This window comes from Pan troglodytes, chromosome 13 (assembly GCF_028858775.2).
Source record: "Pan troglodytes isolate AG18354 chromosome 13, NHGRI_mPanTro3-v2.0_pri, whole genome shotgun sequence".
NCBI lineage: Eukaryota > Metazoa > Chordata > Mammalia > Primates > Hominidae > Pan > Pan troglodytes.
In genome coordinates this window covers 120,058,355-120,076,491 of record NC_072411.2, presented here as the reverse complement: position 1 = coordinate 120,076,491, position 18,137 = coordinate 120,058,355, and the positions used below count along the sequence as shown (strand labels likewise).

At 51.8% G+C, this 18,137-nt stretch overlaps 1 protein-coding gene across 22 annotated transcripts in view; it reads left to right on the top strand.

The window, feature by feature from the left end:
• The window catches only part of TNS1 (tensin 1), a 213,139-nt gene extending 195,532 nt beyond the window's left edge, over window positions 1–17,607 (top strand). For 16 of the 22 annotated variants that reach the window (XM_054680163.2, XM_063791659.1, XM_054680164.2 and 13 more), the window contains 9 exons: window positions 913–999; window positions 2,095–2,226; window positions 2,604–2,696; window positions 3,466–3,543; window positions 5,586–5,657; window positions 5,914–6,082; window positions 6,886–6,954; window positions 7,444–7,476; window positions 12,803–17,607. In XM_054680163.2, the coding sequence (XP_054536138.2) occupies window positions 913–999; window positions 2,095–2,226; window positions 2,604–2,696; window positions 3,466–3,543; window positions 5,586–5,657; window positions 5,914–6,082; window positions 6,886–6,954; window positions 7,444–7,476; window positions 12,803–12,947 (878 nt within the window). In that variant the 3' untranslated portion in view covers window positions 12,948–17,607. The remainder of the gene's footprint in view (window positions 1–912; window positions 1,000–2,094; window positions 2,227–2,603; window positions 2,697–3,465; window positions 3,544–5,585; window positions 5,658–5,913; window positions 6,083–6,885; window positions 6,955–7,443; window positions 7,477–12,802) is intronic. The other 6 variants (XM_016950471.4, XM_054680162.2, XM_054680157.2 and 3 more) reach the window with 2 other exon arrangements.
• The last annotated feature ends 530 nt before the right edge of the window (window positions 17,608–18,137 follow it).

Sequence of the window (18,137 nt, the reverse complement as noted above, 5' to 3'; positions counted from 1 at the left end):
ATCACCTGTTTGATCCAAAGAGAAGTGATTTTTTTTTTGTTCTATGTGATGCAGAACATAGGCTTTCCCTGTGGAAAGTGAGGAGAGGCCTGGGGAAAAGGGGGCAGAAATGGATCTTTCTGCCCTCATCTTCATGGTGGGTATGCTGAAGTTGAGAAACTGAACCTGTGGAGAAAGGTTCTAGAAGCAAGTGTTTTAGGCCATGGGAGAAAAGCTGTAGGAAGGCTTTAGTCACAGTCTTCTAGGGAAAGGGGGACACGGGGTGGAGGAAGGCTTTCAGTGGGCTCTGTGGGAATGCAGTGCCAGGCCCTCCACCAGGAGGTGGCTCAGCCACCCAGATGGCGGGCAGGGGATAGGGGATGGATGAGGAGGCCGAAGGTCCCTTCCACTGTGTTCGCATTGTGTTCGAGGACATCGGCTTTTGATGTCAGTTTCCTGGGGCTGCCATAACAAAGGACCATGTGCTTAGTGGCTTATAAATGACAGAAATGTGTTCTCTCACAGTTCTGGAGGCTAGAAGTCCAAAATCAAGGTGTTGGCAAGGTTGGCTCCTTCCTGATGTTCTAGAGGAGAATCTGTCTCAGGCCTCTCTCCCAGTTTCTTGTGGCTGCCAGCATCCTTGGTGTCCCTTGGCATGTAGACGCATCACCCCAGTCTCTGCCTGCACCTTCCATGGTGCTCTCCCCTGTGTGTATCTCTGTCTCCTCTCCTTGTAAGGACACCAGGCATACAGGCATACTGGATTAAGGCTCACCCTAATCCTGTGTGACCTCATCTTAATTTGTCTACATCTGCAAAGACCCTATTTCCAAATAAGGTCAAATTCACAAGCACTGGGGGTCAGTACTTTGATGTATGTTTTGGGTGAACACAATTTAACCCATAACACTTTCTTCCCTTCTCCTGCTTTAGACAACAGCCCGGAGACGCGGGCTAAAGTGAAGTTTGTCCAGGACACTTCTAAGTATTGGTACAAGCCTGAGATCTCCAGGGAGCAGGGTGAGTGCTGGGCTCTGTGGTGCATCAGAGGTCATAGCTGGCTGAGGCCTGCTGTGTCTTCCCTGGGCAAGGAACAGAGGCAAATTCAGTCCTCTTTGTAGCAGGGGGTCATCACAGAGGGGGCTGGGGTTGAAGTTGGACAGTAGGAAGCACTTCCTGCAGTGAAGTGTGGGAACACAGAAGCAGTGGTTGTAGACACCTCTTGGAAGGGTTCTTAAAAACAGCAAAGCCTTGGTTTTCCTGGGCAAAGTAAAAGGTCTGCTAAGATAATATGAAACCTTAGCTCTCTGTCTGCCTGATGTGGGAGGTTTTTGCATTTTACAGGGAGAGAGAACAAAGTTGGGAATACAGGAATGATTCTCAGGGGAAGGCTGGGTGTGGGACAGGGGTCAGCAACGGCAGCCCATGGGTCAAATCTGGATGCTGCCTGCTTTTGTAAATGAAGTTTTACTGGGGCGCCCCCACACCTGCTGGCTTGCATCCTCCCTGTGCTGCTGTCCTGCTGCGGTGGCAGAGTGGAGTAGTTGTAGCAGAGGCTGCATGGCCTGCGAAGCCTGAAATATTTACTCTCCAGCCATTTACAGAGTAAGTTTGCCAGCCAGGTGTGGTGGTGCACACCTATAATCCCAGCACTTCAGGAGGCCAAGGCAGGGGGATCACTTGGGGCCAGGAGTTCAAGACCAGCCAGGGCAACATAGTGAGATCCTGAATCTACAAAAAAGAAAAAGAAAATGAGCCAGGCAAAATGGCACACACTGAATAGTGGCCTGTGGTCCCAGCTACTGGAGAGGCTGAGGTGGGAGGATCACTTGAGCCCAGGAGGTCGAGGCTGCAGTGAGCCATGATTGTGCCACTGCATGCCAGCCTGAGTGACAGAGTGAGGCCCGGTCTCACAAAAACAAACATAAAAACCCAACAGAATAAGTTTGCCAACCTGAGTACAGGAAGACCCGTAGGAGTAGTTAAATTTTAACTTTAAAGAAAATTCGTCTCACCTAAGAAAGAACGAAGGTCGGTAGGCTCAGTGAGACTTAAGTAAAACTAGCGCCACCAAGGTCTTGCTTCCTCCTCTCTCCTTGTCCCTTCCCCATGCAGCCATCGCGCTCCTCAAGGACCAGGAGCCGGGGGCCTTCATCATCCGGGACAGTCACTCCTTCCGAGGCGCGTACGGGCTGGCCATGAAGGTGTCTTCGCCACCTCCAACCATCATGCAGCAGAATAAAAAAGGTAACCTCATCTCCCAGAATGGGGCTCAGGACCAGGTGAGCTTTACAGTCGCTAAACCTGGAGGTGCTGGAGGGACCCAGGGTGCTGGGCAGGACCTTAACTCCCATCAGGCTCTTCGGAAGAGGGCGTCTTGGGCTTGGTGATGGTTGGGGTCAGAGATTGGGAAAGCAGGACGATTGGGTGCCTGCCATGTGTTTCCTGAGGGGTGGGAGAGCAGCAGTGGGCTCTGCAGTCCATGGGGCTCCAGCCACGTTGTCTCTTCAGTCATTTCTCCCATCTTGGCCCCGCACACTGCGGAAGTTTTGAAGCAGTCTTGGGAGGTGGTGGGAGGAAGCCATGGGAAGGGACTGAGCCTCATTTCTTTCTCTTTGTCCCAGGAGACATGACCCATGAGCTGGTCAGGCATTTTCTGATAGAGACTGGCCCCAGAGGAGTCAAGCTCAAGGGCTGCCCCAATGAGCCAAACTTCGGTGAGCTGTCCCCCTGCCCCCATCTCTACAGTCTGGCCTGAGTCTTGGTCCTGTCCTGGGTTCCTCCAGGGGTCTGACCCCAAGTTCTTGCTGACAGGCTCTGCCAGTCACCCTTGTCATAAATTCAGCAGAGAAAATGAATGGAGGCTTCTCTCCCTCTGCAGTGCGGCTCCTAACTCTGCTAAACTGCAGTCTGTGTTTGTCCTACCCAGCTGGGACTTGTTATCATTATAACTGGAGTAACAATGGTAAAATCAGCTGCCTTAATTGACCACCTACCATGTGAATGTCACAGTCTCAGCACCTTCTATCACATCTGGCCTCACAACCATCCTGTTTGGTAGGGGTCATCCTCCGTAATAGGGAGGAATTGACACATGAAAAAACGAGAGTCATCAAAGTTACATTTACCTGAGAACCAACAGGTGAGAAGTGACTGAGCTGGGATTGGATCCCACAATTCTCTGATCCTTCTGCCCTGTTCTCAGAGGAGCCCCAGTAACTGGGGTGCATTAGGAGCGATGTTAGGAGGAACTTTCTGCAAAGGAAAGTTGTTAGGTAACTTTATGACTGCGAGAGTGAACCTTGGGAATCTTCTCTGTTGGATCTTGTTAAACAAGAGGGTGTGAATTTTCAGCTTTGGTGGTGGGTTGAGGTAGAGGTAATAAAGAAGTGGAAGATTGTGTGTATCGGTGTAAGGGTAGAGGTGGAGGTTTCCCTTCTGGCTTCCAGTATCACTGCCCATGACATGCCGTCTGCCTCCCTACAGGATCGCTGTCTGCCCTGGTCTACCAGCACTCCATCATCCCATTGGCCCTGCCTTGCAAGCTGGTCATTCCAAACCGAGGTAGGAACGTGAGACTCCTGGATCACCACCCACACCCTTGAGCTGGCCCCTGTCATGTCTTGATCCTGCCAGCCACTCCGGACATGGGCCAGGGCTGGAGGACACATGTCATTTTGCCAGTCTGGAGAAACTCAAAACTACTCTCCTTTTCTTCCTATTAAAAAAGAAGAAAAAATTTATGAAAAAGCTTGACTCCAGGAACATACATAAATGGACTTGCCAGATTGTTCAGGAAAACTCTCCATATGAAGAAATTCATATGGAATCCTCAGACCACGTCGTCCCAGGGATGACAGGAGACAGAAGTAGGGGACAGGAGACATGTCCTGGAGGATGAGATAGGCATCTGGGGAAGAGAGTGGGGAGGCAGACTGAGGTGTTGGGGGGTTGGTCTGGAGGAGAGGAGAGAGCAGCCTCAGGAAAGGGAAGGCAGTGCCTAAATGTCGCCAGACTTTCTAATCTGTGTGCTGGGAGGGTGTTCCCTGACTAAGGGGATGCTGAGCTGTTAGGGAAGAGCAAGTCCTGTTTTGATTGTGGGAAGTTGGAATGGACTCCAAGAGCATGAGGACATGCAGGATGAGAATTTGAGTGAGACAGCAGGGCTAGGGAAGGAGTGTTTAGCTTCTCTCATGGAGGCGCATCAGCCCTGGAGCATGGCAGGTGGGCACCTAGAACTCCTCCCAGCATAGGCCTCTACTGCCCAGCCCTCAGCAACACAGGGCCCACCTGAGGGTCACTGGCCTCACCCGCAGTGCAAGGTCTCGGAAAGGTCTGGGCTGCCTTCTCCCCACTCTGTCTGTTCAACAATAGGACCTTCAGAAGCGCTCCTAGGCTGTGGCCCTAGGATTTTTTTCTAGTCTTTCTTGGAGCTCCTGGGGCTATGCCCACACATAACACCGCCAGTATTTTTGGACAATTTCTACTTATCCAATTCAGTTCATTGAATTATTAATGGTAATGGACCAATATTATTAGCTTATAAGTTCAAATACAACTTAAATAGCACTATTAACCAATGACAATTCAGACACGAATTGAATTATATTCCTATGGAATTTACCATTGTAGTTCAGCAATTAAAAAACTGTTTAATATTTAGATTGTATAAACCTGTTGTTTTCAAAGTATGGGCCTAGACCGGCAGTGTCAGCATATCCCGGGGACTTCTTAAAAAATGCAAATATTGGCTGGGCATGGTGGTTCATGCCTATAATTTCAGAATTTTGGGAGGCTGAGGTGGAAGGATTGCTTGAAGTGAGGCGTTCAAGACCAGCCTGTAGAAGATCAGAAGACCCTGTTTTTACAAAACAGTAAAAAAATTATCCAGGCATGGTGGCTCATGCCTGTAGTCCCAGCTACTCTGGAGGCTAATGTGGGATAATCTGCTAGAGCATGGGAGTTTGAGGCTGCAGTGAGCTGTGATCATGCCACTGCACTCCAGCCTGGGTGACAGAGCAGGATTCTGTTTCCAAAAAAAAAAAAAAATTATGTACCATGTACAATGTGATGTTTTGATAAATGCATACATTGTGGGTTACATCAAGCTAATATGTCCATCACTCAATTCTTATTAATATTGAAATTAGAGTTATGCTGGATCAATGGTTTAATGAATTAGGGGAATTAGGGGATTTATTGACCTACACAAAGATATATCAATGCAAAACAATAACAGCAATGCCAATTGTCACTTGAAGGCTTGCTTTATGTTAAGCACTGGCTAAGCTGTTCATGGAGTCACTCAAAAACCCAGTGACGTGGGTACCATGATCATCGTCTTTGTTTTATAGATACTTAGTAAGTGCTGGGGTGAGGGTTTGAGCCCAGTTCTGCTGGACTCCAGAGCTCACAACCAGTGTGCTGGCTGCTTAGAGCAATCATCAAACGTTCAGACTGAGCCTAACTCAGGGCTGACTGCCAGGGTCTGGTATGAAAAGCAGCGTTCCTTCTGCCAAAGAGTTGCAGAGCTCACCTTCAGCCCAGCCAAACTTGTGCTTCTTTCCAGCTCTAGGGTTTTAATTCCTACTGAATTTTTGTCTTAGACCCCACAGATGAATCGAAAGATAGCTCCGGCCCTGCCAACTCAACTGCAGACCTGCTGAAACAAGGGGCAGGTGAGTGGTCACCTGAAACTGTACCCATGCCCAGGCCTCTCTTTCTGCCTTCCTGCCCTGACCCCTCCTGCACCTGCAGGCTGGAGGTCTCTCCAGGCCCAAACGTCTCTGGGAAGATCACATTTCTATGTGCAGATGCCTTGGCTCAAGGCTAGCCTGAAATTTATCTGCTACCTTCTCCCTGAAGAATGGATCTGGGTTAATGTCCTCACCCACGCCAGCTCCCATGACTCCCCCTTGGGTTGGTTTCTTCCAGCCTGCAATGTGCTCTTCGTCAACTCTGTGGACATGGAGTCACTCACTGGGCCACAGGCCATCTCTAAAGCCACATCTGAGACGTTGGCTGCAGACCCCACGCCAGCTGCCACCATCGTTCACTTCAAAGTCTCTGCCCAGGGAATCACTCTGACTGACAACCAGAGAAAGTAAGACTCCCCTGCCTGCTCCTGGGTGGGGTTCTCCTTCCTGTGACTCATCTATTCATCCGTGTACCCACACATTTACCAATTGATTGATTCCTTGCACCCAACTGCTCATCTACCTTCTCATCCATCTATCTTGCATCTACCTCCCATCTACCCAGCTACTTATCCATCCATCCATCCATGCACCCATCCACGCACCCATCCATGCACCCATCCATGCATCCATCCATCCATCCATCCATCCATCCATGCACCTATCCATCCATCCATCCATCCATCCATCCATCCATTCATGCATCCATCCCTGCATTTATTCATCCCTCATCTATCCCTTACCACCCGTTTTTCCCGTCATCCATCTGTATCTCCATTCATCTATCCATCCACCCATTCATCCATCCTTCTATGAGAATTTGCCAGCATTGGGTATACGGCTGTAAATACAACTGATAAAAAGGACCTGCTTTCTAGGAGCAGAGCCCGTCCACTTGGACTCTCTCCTAACAGTGTCCCTGGCCTCTTTGCTTCTTCTTCCAGCCCCTCCCCACATTTCCTATTCCTCAGTGCCAGTTTCTTCCTTCCCCAGCCCCTAGCATTTGGGATGATTCTATGGCACATCTGTCTCTGTACATTGCTTGGGTCACCAGTGTCAACAGCTCAGGCCATCTTGCTCATAAGAGAGAAGTTGTGTGGACCTGCGATAGCCACAGATGGTGGAAAGGTGGCCTGACCTGCTGGTGGAAGGAGGGGAAAAGCAGCCCCTTCAGCACTCATTCTCTGTTTATCTGATGTCTGTTCTGCAGGCTCTTTTTCAGACGCCACTACCCTCTCAACACTGTTACCTTCTGTGACCTGGATCCACAGGAAAGAAAGTAAGTCTCTTGTACACAGCTTCTCTCCCACACAGCTAACACTGACGTCTGTGTGGGTGCATGCATGTGCATGTGTGTGTGTGTGTGTGCATGTGCATACATTCTCCATTCAGCTGGAAGGTCTGCCCATGTGTGAGTAATCGTGTTGGGCATCTTTTGAGTCTTTCCCACTATAGATATGGAGACCCTCCCAGGGACTCAGTGCCCACTGCTACCCCCTCTGCCATACCCTGACCTTGAATCTGCTTCTCCTCTCCATGATGGGGAGAGCCCCTCAGGAGGCAGGCTGCAGTGTTCTCTCGACCTTGAATGCATCTGTGTGATCTTGGGCAGCTCCTGTCCCCGGGGAATGGGGGAATGGGGGAATTGGGGGGGAATGGGGGGCAGCTCCTGTCCCCAGACCTTCCTGTAGAGGGTCTGGGCATGGGTGGGGCTGGGCTCTAGGGAGAAAGTACGATGATTTACCCTGAGCCCACTTTCTCTCCACAGGTGGATGAAAACAGAGGGTGGTGCCCCTGCTAAGTAAGTGTGACTTCTTACCCCTGCCCAGCAGGCTGGCCTTTGTACTTCACAGTGAGGGAAGCACGGGGCACATTTAGAAACCAGGGCTGGGGGTAGGGAAAGAGCAGCAAAAACCTTTGTGCCAAGGTCACTCAGCTTCCGAGTGAAGCTTGACCAGGCTTCCAGGCCTTTTGCCTTGTCCTGCCTCGAGGCCAGAGGCCCAGCGTCTGGTCCAGCTGCCTTCACTCTCCCAGGGTTAGAAGCAGCAGGGATGGCAGGAAGTGGACAGAAAACAGTCTTATTAGAAGCAATGGAAATGGGTCAGAGATTGCTTACATGATCTTTTCTGCCCCAATTCTAGCTGCCTTTATTTCTGTTCTTGCTTTTTTGGTGGGCTTTCCTGTGAGTCTTGTGGCCGAGCAAATCAGCCTTATCAGAATGTGGGAGCCCAGAAAGTCTGAATTCTGGGGATGGCCCTGGGACCTTCGGGTGGATTCCTCCATCCAGCAGACATGTCCTAGGGGCCTCCAAGGGACTCAGATCCTGCCTGGGTCTCTGACCCTGCCCTCAGGAGGCCCATTGGCACAGCAGATAAGACAGATGTCTAAATAGCACTAAGATGCTTCTGTGATTTTCAAACTGTATTCCAAGGATCCTAGCATCCTTGGATTGCACCTGATGTTCAGAAGGGAGGGAAAGCTCTGCTGCTCTTTGCAGTTGTCTATCAGCAGTAACTAGGGTTTTTTCACAATCACAAAACCAAACAAAATATAGGCATAACCTGGGGTCTGAAGCTGACATGAGACTATCACCATGATCTGTCATCTACTTTTCACTTTGTCAGGATTATTCCAACAGCCCTATTATCCTCACTGATTGACTTTATAATAGGTAAATGTCGTGCTTTTGGATTGCTGTTTATAGCTGTAAAATACTGCTTTCACCTTTATATATGCAGACTTCATATAAGGTTGCTTTAGAAAAACAAAACGTTCACTGTTAAAAAAATGACAGTTGCAAGGGAGGGAGAGGCAGCAAGAGAGTTCAGCTTACGTCTGGGGAGCTCATGCAGGAGAACACATCAGCACCTCAGAGAGGTGGAAAGAGCAGATATTTAAGGACGGGTCTTCAAAGACAGGTTCAATTTGGACAGGTCAAAATGAGAATGGGAGTAGGAGGGGCTATTTCAGGGGAGGGGCCTCATGGCCACCAGCCTGCAGGCTCCCCAAGGGAAGGGCCATGTCTGACACGTGGGGAGGTGGTATATATTTGTTGAGTGAAGAAATGAGAGAATGGAGGCTGGAAGAGCAGAGGCAGGAGGAGGCTAGTGAGAATGCCTCAGTCCGAATGAATGGACTGACTAGTCTATCACATGGTCAGTGATGGTAGCTTAGGAGAGGCCATGTGGGATGGTGGGGTTCAGCCTTGTCCAGGCTTCATAGGGTCATCAGTGCTTTGAGTTCCTGCATCTCCCGTGTCTCTGCTGGCCACAGCGGCAGGCTGGAACTTCATGTTTGAAGGGGCTTGTGCTCACTCACCACAGGGCCCTGCGAGGGGAGAAGGTCAGGGACAGAAGGGAACTGGGCCCCCAAGCCTGGAAATCCCTCTTTTCCTCCTTCAGGAGCTGGTTTTGAGTTGAGCCTCCTGCTGAAGAAGCTTTGATGGGTGGGGCAGAGGCCACAGGGAGAGGCCAAGCAGGGCAGTGGGCTAACAGGGAATCATGACAGGGACGAGTTGAGGCCAGCCAGGGATCTCATGTGCAAAATTCAAGGAGATGTTAGATCTTGGGATCTTGCAAGTGCTTCCTCCTGCCCTTGCGGGCTGAGGCTTCTTGCCTGGATCTATTCCTTGTGGCAGATGACAGGACTGGGCTATTGCAGGAGCCTGGAAGCCACAGCTGAAAGAAATATCAGGGGAGGGCAGGCTCGGTGCTCCAGTCAGGTGCAGTTGCCAGGTCTCCATCCTGGTAGACACCCGCAGCCAGGGCTGGCATGCTTCCTCCCTCTGCCAGGACCACCCCCACCCCTGCTCAGGGTCTGAGCCAGCTGGGAAAGGGAGGTGCTGGGGGATGCCCTGTGGATCCCAGCTCCCCCACTACCTGGGCATTACCCCAGGCCTTTGGCCCTGTTGCTCCTGGCCCCTGAAACAAGACTGGAGGAGCAGAGCTGTAGGAAATGCTGGATTGTGTGTGTGTGTGTGTGTGTGTGTGTGTGTGGTGTGTGTATATGTTGTGTTTGTGTGCGTGTTGTGTGTGTGGTGTGTATATGTTGTGTATGTGTGTGGTCTGTATATGTATGTATGCATGGTTTGTGTGTGTGTGGTATATGTGTGTGTAGTGGTATGTGTGTGGTGTGTATGTGTGGTGTGTGCAGCGGTGTGTGTGTGGTGTATGCATGTGGTGATGTGTGTGATGTGTGTATGTGTGTGGTGATATGTGTGTTGTGTGTGTGTGATGGTGTGTATGGGTGTGATGGTGTGTGTGTGGTGTGTGGTGTGTGTGCGTAGTGGTGTGTGTGCGTAGTGGTGTGTGATGGTGTGTATGTGTGTGGTGGTGTGTGTGGTGTGTGTATGTGGTGGTGTGCGTGATGTGTGTGTGGTATGTGTGTGGTGTGTATGCATGTGGTGGTTGTGTGTGGTGTGTGGGTGGTGTGTATGTGTGTGGTGGTGTGTATGTATGTGGTGGTGTGTGTGGTGTGTATGTATGTGGTGGTGGTGTGTGTGGTGTGTATGTATGTGGTGGTGGTGTGTGTGGTGTGTATGTATGTGGTGGTGGTGTGTGTGGTGTGTATGTGTGTGGTGGTGTGTGTGTGGTGGTGTGTGGGTGGTGTGTGTATGTGGTGGTGTGCGTGATGGTGTGTGTGTGGTGGTATGTGTGTGGTGTGTATTATGTGGTGGTGTGTGTGTGTGGTGGTGTGTGGGTGGTGTGTATGTGTGTGGTGGTGTGTATGTGTGTGGTGGTGTGTGTGGTGTGTGTGTGTGGTGGTAGTGTGTGTGGTGTGTATGTATGTGGTGGTGGTGTGGTGTGTATGTGTGTGGTGGTGTGTGTGGTGGTACGTGTGTGATGGTATGTGTGTGGTGGCATGTGTGTGGTGGTGTGTGGGTGATGTGTATGTATGTGTATGTGGTGGTGTATATGTATGTGGTGGTGTGTGGTGGTATGCAGGTGGTGTGTATGTATGTGGTGGTGTGTGTGGTGTGTGGTGGTGTGTGGTGTGTGGTGTGTGTGTGGTGTGTGGTGTGTGTGTGGTGTGTATGTATGTGGTGGTGTGTATGTGTGTGGCGGTGTGTGTGTGGTGTGTGTGGTGGCATGTGTGTGGTGGTGTGTGTGGTGTGGTGGTGTGTGGTGTATGTGTGGTGTGTGTGGTGGTGTGTGTGTGGTGTGTGTGTGGTGTGTATGTATGTGGTGGTGTGTATGTGTGTGGCGTGTGTGTGGTGTGTGTGGTGGCATGTGTGTGGTGTGTGTGTGGTGTGTGGTGTGTGTGGTGGTGTGTGTGTGGTGTGTGTGTGGTGTGTGGTGTGTGGTGGTGTGTGTGTGGTGGTGTGTGTGTGGTGTGTGGTGTGTGTGGTGGTGTGTGTGGTGTGTGTGTGGTGGTGTGTGGTGGTGTGTGTGGTGTGTGTGTGGTGGTGTGTGTGTGGTGGTGTGTGTGTGGTGGTGTGTGTGGTGTGTGGTGGTGTGTGGTGGTTGTGTGGTGGTGTGTGTGGTGTGTGGTGTGTGGTGTGTGTGGTGTGTGTGTGGTGGTGTGTGGTGGTGTGTGTGGTGGTGTGTGTGGTGTGTGTGTGGTGGTGTGTGTGGTGTGTGGTGGTGTGTGTGGTGTGTGGTGGTGTGTGGTGGTGTGCGTGTGGTGGTGTGTGTGGTGTGTGGTGGTGTGTGTGGTGTGTGGTGGTGTGTGGTGGTGTGCGTGTGGTGTGTGTGGTGGTGTGTGGTGGTGTGTGTGGTGGTGTGTGTGGTGGTGTGTGTGTGGTGTGTGTGTGGTGGTATGTGTGTGGTGGTGTGTGTGGTGTGTGGTGTGTGTGGTGGTGTGTGTGGTTGTGTGGTGGTGTGTGGTGTGTGTGGTGGTGTGTGTGGTTGTGTGGTGGTGTGTGTGGTGGTGTGTGTGGTGTGTGTGTGGTGGTGTGTGTGTGGTGTGTGTGGTGGTGTGTGGTGTGTGTATGGTGGTGTGTGATGTGTGTGGTGTGTGGTGTGTGTGGTGGTGTGTGTGGTTGTGTGGTGGTGTGTGTGGTGGTGTGTGTGGTGGTGTGTGTGGTGTGTGTGGTGTGTGGTGGTGTGTGTGTGGTGTGTGTGGTGGTGTGTGTGTGGTGGTGTGTGTGTGGTGGTGTGTGTGGTGTGTGGTGTGTGTGGTGGTGTGTGTGGTTGTGTGGTGGTGTGTGTGGTGGTGTGTGTGGTGTGTGTGGTGTGTGGTGGTGTGTGGTGTGTGTGGTGGTGTGTGTGGTGTGTGTGTGGTGGTGTGTGTGTGGTGTGTGTGGTGGTGTGTGTGTGGTGTGTGGTGGTGTGTGTGATGGTGTGTATGTGTGTGGTGCATGTGTGTGGTGGTTTGTACACACAGGCACACAGGGACCAGCAGAATCCCCCTTTGCTAACTTCAGCTGCCGTGGTCCTGCGGTAGGGAGAGGGGTTTTCATAGGAATCTCCAGCTGTCCTCATTTCCCCATCTCGCTCTAATTAGCAACATGCTGGCTGGGAGGGGACCTGAGCTCACATTCTGTTCTCTGCCCTCATATTTTTAACTCTGTTTTGCAAAGAGAACGCTGGGTCACTCCAGTCCTGCGGTTGGGGGTGGGGAACGGGTGTGGGGTCCACCTTCCCTTTTATTTTCTGGCTTCCAAGGTTCTTGAGCCCAGGAAGAATAAGTGTGTGTGTGTGGAGGGGTGTGAACTACTTGACCTTTGTCTCCCTGACCTTGTGGTGTCTGAGGAGGCTGAGCCGTTTGCAGGCAGACAGCACTTTCCTGATTGGCATATGTGTTGTGTGTAAGAGCAGTCAGTAGGGGTAGGGCTGGGATGGGAGGGGAGAGGCCTGTCTAGGAATGTTCCCATTTTATTTTGGTCTCCTCCCCACCCCTCACTATCCAGCCTTGTCAATCCTCTGCAGCTCCCCTCGCACCCCTTCAAAGGGGATTTCTGCCCACCCTTAAACAAGGTGGGACACTGTCTCTAGGACTTGGCTTGTGGTCAGGGGAGTGCACAGAGGATTCTCTTCTGCACCTCTCCGAGTCCCTGATGCTGAGGCCTACTGGAGGGATGGGGAAGAGAGGTTGGCCTGAGACCAGCTTGCTCACCTGGGCTGCTGTCCACCTCCTGGGGTTCCACTTGCCCTCCCCTCATGCCCGTTGCCCTCTCCCGCCTGCAGGCTCTTCGGCTTCGTGGCCCGGAAGCAGGGCAGCACCACGGACAACGCCTGCCACCTCTTTGCTGAGCTTGACCCCAACCAGCCGGCCTCTGCCATCGTCAACTTCGTCTCCAAGGTCATGCTGAATGCCGGCCAAAAGAGATGAACCCTGCCCCTTGCCCAGGGCCAGTGCCATGGGGAAGGGGCTTGTGGGGAGGGGACCCATGAATCCTGACCACTCTTGAACCCAGAAGGAGGACTTTGGGCCAATTTCGGAGGAGAGAAGAAAGTGCAACGTGGGGAGAGGGAAGTGAATTGCAGAGGGGAGGGGGAAGAGAGAGAGAGAGAGAGAGAGAGAAAGAAAAAGATGGAGGAGAAGAACTTGGATTCCCCTGGGTAGATGGAAACTGCAAAAACCCAAAGCCTCCAAAACTAACCAGGTCCACCTAACACCCCTCCCTCCCCTAAGAAGATGGATGTCCTCAAAAGAGAAGGAACAAACCTCCTTGGGAATCCACATTTTTTGGGGGAATGGAAAAGCTCTGTCTCCCTAACTCAACTGCTTTGCAAGGGGAAATCAAGCTGGGAGAATCTTTTTCTGGCCACCTGTAGGGTAGGTTGTCAAACCAAACAGAGCCACCGTGGGACATCAAGTGGCAGAACTTGTTCGCTTGAAAGTATCTCAGACCCAAGGCACCTCAGGTCTCTTTGCTGTGCCTCCACTATATTGTCGTGTGGGTGTGTGTCTGCACCCACATCCTCACACATTGATCTAGATCTGCCTTTATCCACTCGAATTATAAACAGCTCGGCTTGTCCTTGTCCCATGTGTTTGTAGACACACATGCATACTGTCCAAAGATTAGGGTTGGCGGTGGCAGCGCAGCAGGGGAGGGACAAACAACCAAGCTATGGGTGACAGAGGCTCTCTCCTGGTGCCTGCACCTGCACTCTAGTGACCCTGGGTGCCGCCAGACCCTTCTCCTCTACAAAGACCCCAGCAGGAGTGGGAGGGTCTGCAATGGCATCGCCCTGTCCTGCCTTGGCCAGAAGCCTGGAGCTTTGGTTTGAGGAGGTAGAGATATGTGTATCCATAGGAAGAGATCTGTCAGAACAGGCAGCTGTTGAGCTCGGGGTGTCTTCCCCAAGGCATGTGGCTCAGCAGCAAGAAAGGCAAGTTGCTCCTGCTGGGGCCCTGGACTCTGCCTTAGCTCCCACTCTCAGCCTTGTTATTGGGTTTCATGCCCCTGGACCAGCCTTATCTCAGACCTGCTTACCTGCATGATGCCTTTTTGGGGGCTGGGGATTGAGTCTTGCTGCTCTGCCCAGCCCTGTTCTATTCTGCAGGGTCCCTGTGTTGGAATTCACCCTGGGGAACTTACTTTCTGCTCAGCGAGGCTCCGGCCAGAAACCTGGAGTCCTTATCCTCCCCTCTGTAAGTGTTTTAGGGTCTGGCTTTTGCAGGCACCCTCTGACCTCAGCAGAGCTCCTGGGCCTGCTGCCTGTACACCACATCGCCTACCTACAATGCCAAAGCCTCACTGTCACCCTTTCTGCCTTGGTTTCCCTAGCTGAGCCACGCTGCCCATGCAGCAGAGGGCAGAAGGCTTGCACTTGGGCCAAAGGGCCTAAGGTCCACTGGACAGTTGGGAAAACACCTGACCACCATTTAAGAACTCTAAGCCAGAATGGAAAATTCACCAGGACTCCATTCTTAAGCCTATGGGAGTCCCCTAGAGAGAGGCATTGTACTGATATATAAATATTATATAATATATACATGAGACATACTGACAGAATCTGTAAGCTAATAAAATGTAAGAAAAGGTTAAAAAAAGAATAGGTAAATTGACAAGAAGTATTTATTGTTTTTCCATATTGCTTTATTGCCTTCCCTGGGGATGAACCAATTCCTATCCTTTTTTATATGTGTAAGTAAAGCCTGAAGTGTAGGGGGCCTTTGTTCTTGGAGCAGCCAGGGTCTCCTTGCCCTGGCCTTGGCCTTCCCTAGACTGTGTGGGGCTCAGCATTGGGAGGGGTTGCACATGTCCCACCCTTTGGCCCCCTTACTTTTCAGCAAGCCAGGGGCCCAGCAGTCAGCTCCCAGGATGTGTGGGGAGCTGTCCCTGCCTCTGCAGACCTGAGCGAGTGTGTGAGCATGCGGGGACATGGGTGTGTATGGCACACATAGGTGCGTGTGTGCCTTTTGTATTTTTTCTCCGCCAAGGAGCTGTGTCAGTGTGGACGTTCTGTTTCAGGGAGTTGGAAAGGAGGGTGTCTGCAGAAGGTGGAGAGCGGGGCAGAGGCCCCACTGGCCACCCCCTGCTTCCCAGAGTGAAACCTTGTGCCTGGTGACCAAAGTCCCTCCAAAGTGCTCTTCCTTCTGAGTTATTCAAGCCAAATATCTGGGTTTCCCCCTCTCCTCATTCCCTAGCAAACCCCAATTATCTTCCAAGATAGGAGATATTTCCCATCCCCTTCCTTTGTAAATATCTCATCTCCCACTGGAGAGCCCAGGAGCCTATTCCTGGCATGGATGTTCTGTCCACACTTGAGGCTGGGCGGTGTATCAGACCCTTCAAGCAGCCTGGCTGGGGCCCAGGACTGAGTCTGGGGTCAGCTTTCACAGTCACTTTTCCCTTCCTCACCACCCACCACAGCCCACCTTGCATGCATGGCCAGCCCCTCCACTCCAGCCTGAGCCATGTGTGCCCCTGCGGGAGGACCCATTCATGCCAGAAAGCTGGTGACTCACTCCCAGCATCCTTGCGGAAGGAGTCAGTTTCTGAGAGTGTGGCTTTTCAAGGCGAATGATGGGGAAGGGTTCCCCAGTCCCCACAGTGGCCCCACCTCTGGGCCCTGCACCAGAGCCCTCCTGTGTCACGGGGGGCTGTGCACCCATGCACACACCTACGCACACACACCACTCCGCACTGCAGTGTATTCTTGCCAAAGATTTCCTTTAAAAGCAAGCACTTTTACTAATTATTATTTTGTAAATGTTTATCTTCTTCTGTCTTCTCCCTCCCTGAATCTATTTTACTGTTGTTTATTGTTGAATCTGTGTGTCAGCCAGGAGAGCGCTGTCTGGCCTTGAACATGGTCTGGGATGGGAAAGGGTCTGGGAGAAGATGGGCAACAAAGAGCCGGGGAGTCATGGACATCGCAGCGACGCAGACCCCAGCAGGTTCAGTCCCGTGCTGCCACCAGCTGTCCAGCTGGGTGTCTGGAGGGAAGAGGGCAGAGGAGGGTCATGTCCCTTCAGCTGGGGGAGGGGCCCAGTGAGCTCCACGTGGCTTTTTCCCAAAGGGAGCAAGAGGGAAGGACTGGGCGAGAAAACAATGGAGAGGGGACCTGAGAAGGAAAACAGGGAGGAAGTGAGCGGTTTGATCAGCCTGCTATCACGGTGTTCTGGCTCTCTTATTTAGCCAGGCGCTTAAGGGACAGATACATCACATCCTAAGTTTGGGAAAGGCCTTTGACCCATCTCATCTGAGCGTCTCCTCCAGTAGCTCTGAAAGCTGTGGACACCAATGGCCAGGATTCCTTCTCCCCTGGTTTTTGAGGATCCCTGGGTCTTCTGAGACTGGCCAGGAGAGGGATGGTGGGGCCAGTGGTTGTGTGAGAGCAGGAGGGGCAGCCCTCCTGGACAAGTGTGATCCCCCTATAAAGGGCTCTCAGGAGGTTGGTGAGTAGGAGATTCTGCCTTGTTCTGATGAGCCTGTGCAGGGGCTCCAGGGGAGCATGCTGTCCAGGGGACACAGAAGGGTGGTGAGTGTGATCAAATCTAGTCTCACTCCCACTTTTTAGTCTCACTCCTACTTTTGTCCACCACCCCTGCCTCCTGGATCTTCTCCCACTTTTTTTTCCCAGCTTTAGGACCTGGGGAGATCCTGTGAGTCAAGGGAGACACCCAATCCTGCCCCCACACTCGGGGTCCTCCAAGAGGTTGGGGGGCAGAGTCCCAGAGCAGCCCTTTACCCCAGGTCCAGGCCCTGGAATCCTGAGACTCGCGTTTCCTTGGCCAGTGGTAACACAGGACGTGTGTGCGCATGTGCAAGTGTGGATGTATGTGTGTACGTGTGTTTTGCTCATTTCTTTAGGGAACTTGGGAGTCGGGGTTGGAGGTGCTGGGCAATGGAACTTCAAATTCAATGTCGCCCAGCAGTGAGGGGAGTCGGGAGGTGAGGCCTGTAGGGCAACCAATTGGTGGAGTCTCAGCGATAGCCCAGGTGAGAAGTGGGCCACCCAGAGGGGCAGGGTGGGGGCCTCGGGCAGATCTGTCCCTCTTGGCCCCTCTGTCCTCAAATGTCCAAAATGTTGGAGGACCTCTGTTCATATCCCACGCCTGGGCTCTTGCCAGCAGTGGAGTTACTGTAGAGGGATGTCCCAAGCTTGTTTTCCAATCAGTGTTAAGCTGTTTGAAACTCTCCTGTGTCTGTGTTTTGTTTGTGCGTGTGTGTGAGAGCACATCAGTGTGCAGGCTGTGTTTCCCCATTTCTCTCCTCCCTTCAGACCCATCATTGAGAACAAATGTAAGAAATCCCTTCCCACCACCCTCCCTGCCTCCCAGGCCTTCTGCGGGAGAAACAAGATCACCCAGCATCCTCCCCCACCCCAGCTGTGTATTTATATAGATGGAAATATACTTTATATTTTGTATCATCGTGCCTATAGCCGCTGCCACCGTGTATAAATCCTGGTGTATGCTCCTTATCCTGGACATGGATGTATTGTACACTGACGCGTCCCCACTCCTGTACAGCTGCTTTGTTTCTTTGCAATGCATTGTATGGCTTTATAAATGATAAAGTTAAAGAAAACTCTGTGCCGTTATCTATCTGTGTTGTTCGGACAGGGGTCTGCCATGTCTCTGGTGGGCAAAAAGGGGCCTCTCCAGAGATCCAGGTGGGCTTCAGCGGTGCCTCTAGTGGACAGCTCAAATCCTCCCAGTGGCTTCCCCACCATCTGCGTGGTGGTTCTGGTTCCCTGTGTTTATTCATCTGGACTCTTTCAGCTGCAAGAGAAACTCAACTCAAACTTGTTTAAGAAAAAGATAAGTTTCTTGGCCCGAGTGACTGAGAAGTCCAGGCCTAGCTGCATTTAAGGGCTCAAATGGTGGAATCTGGAATTCATCCCCATCACTTGGTTCTGAGTTGGCTTAACTTTCAGGTAAGCTGTATCTGAGTGGCGGTGCCCCCAGATGCTCTGGGCTTCCATCCCACCAGCTCGGTAGCTCTAGGAGAAAGGGGGGCTCTTTTCTCCCAATGTTCTCAGCAAGAAACTGGGACATGCGATCATTGGCTGTGATCTGGATCCTGCCTAGCTCATATGATTAACTCGAAACCAATCATTC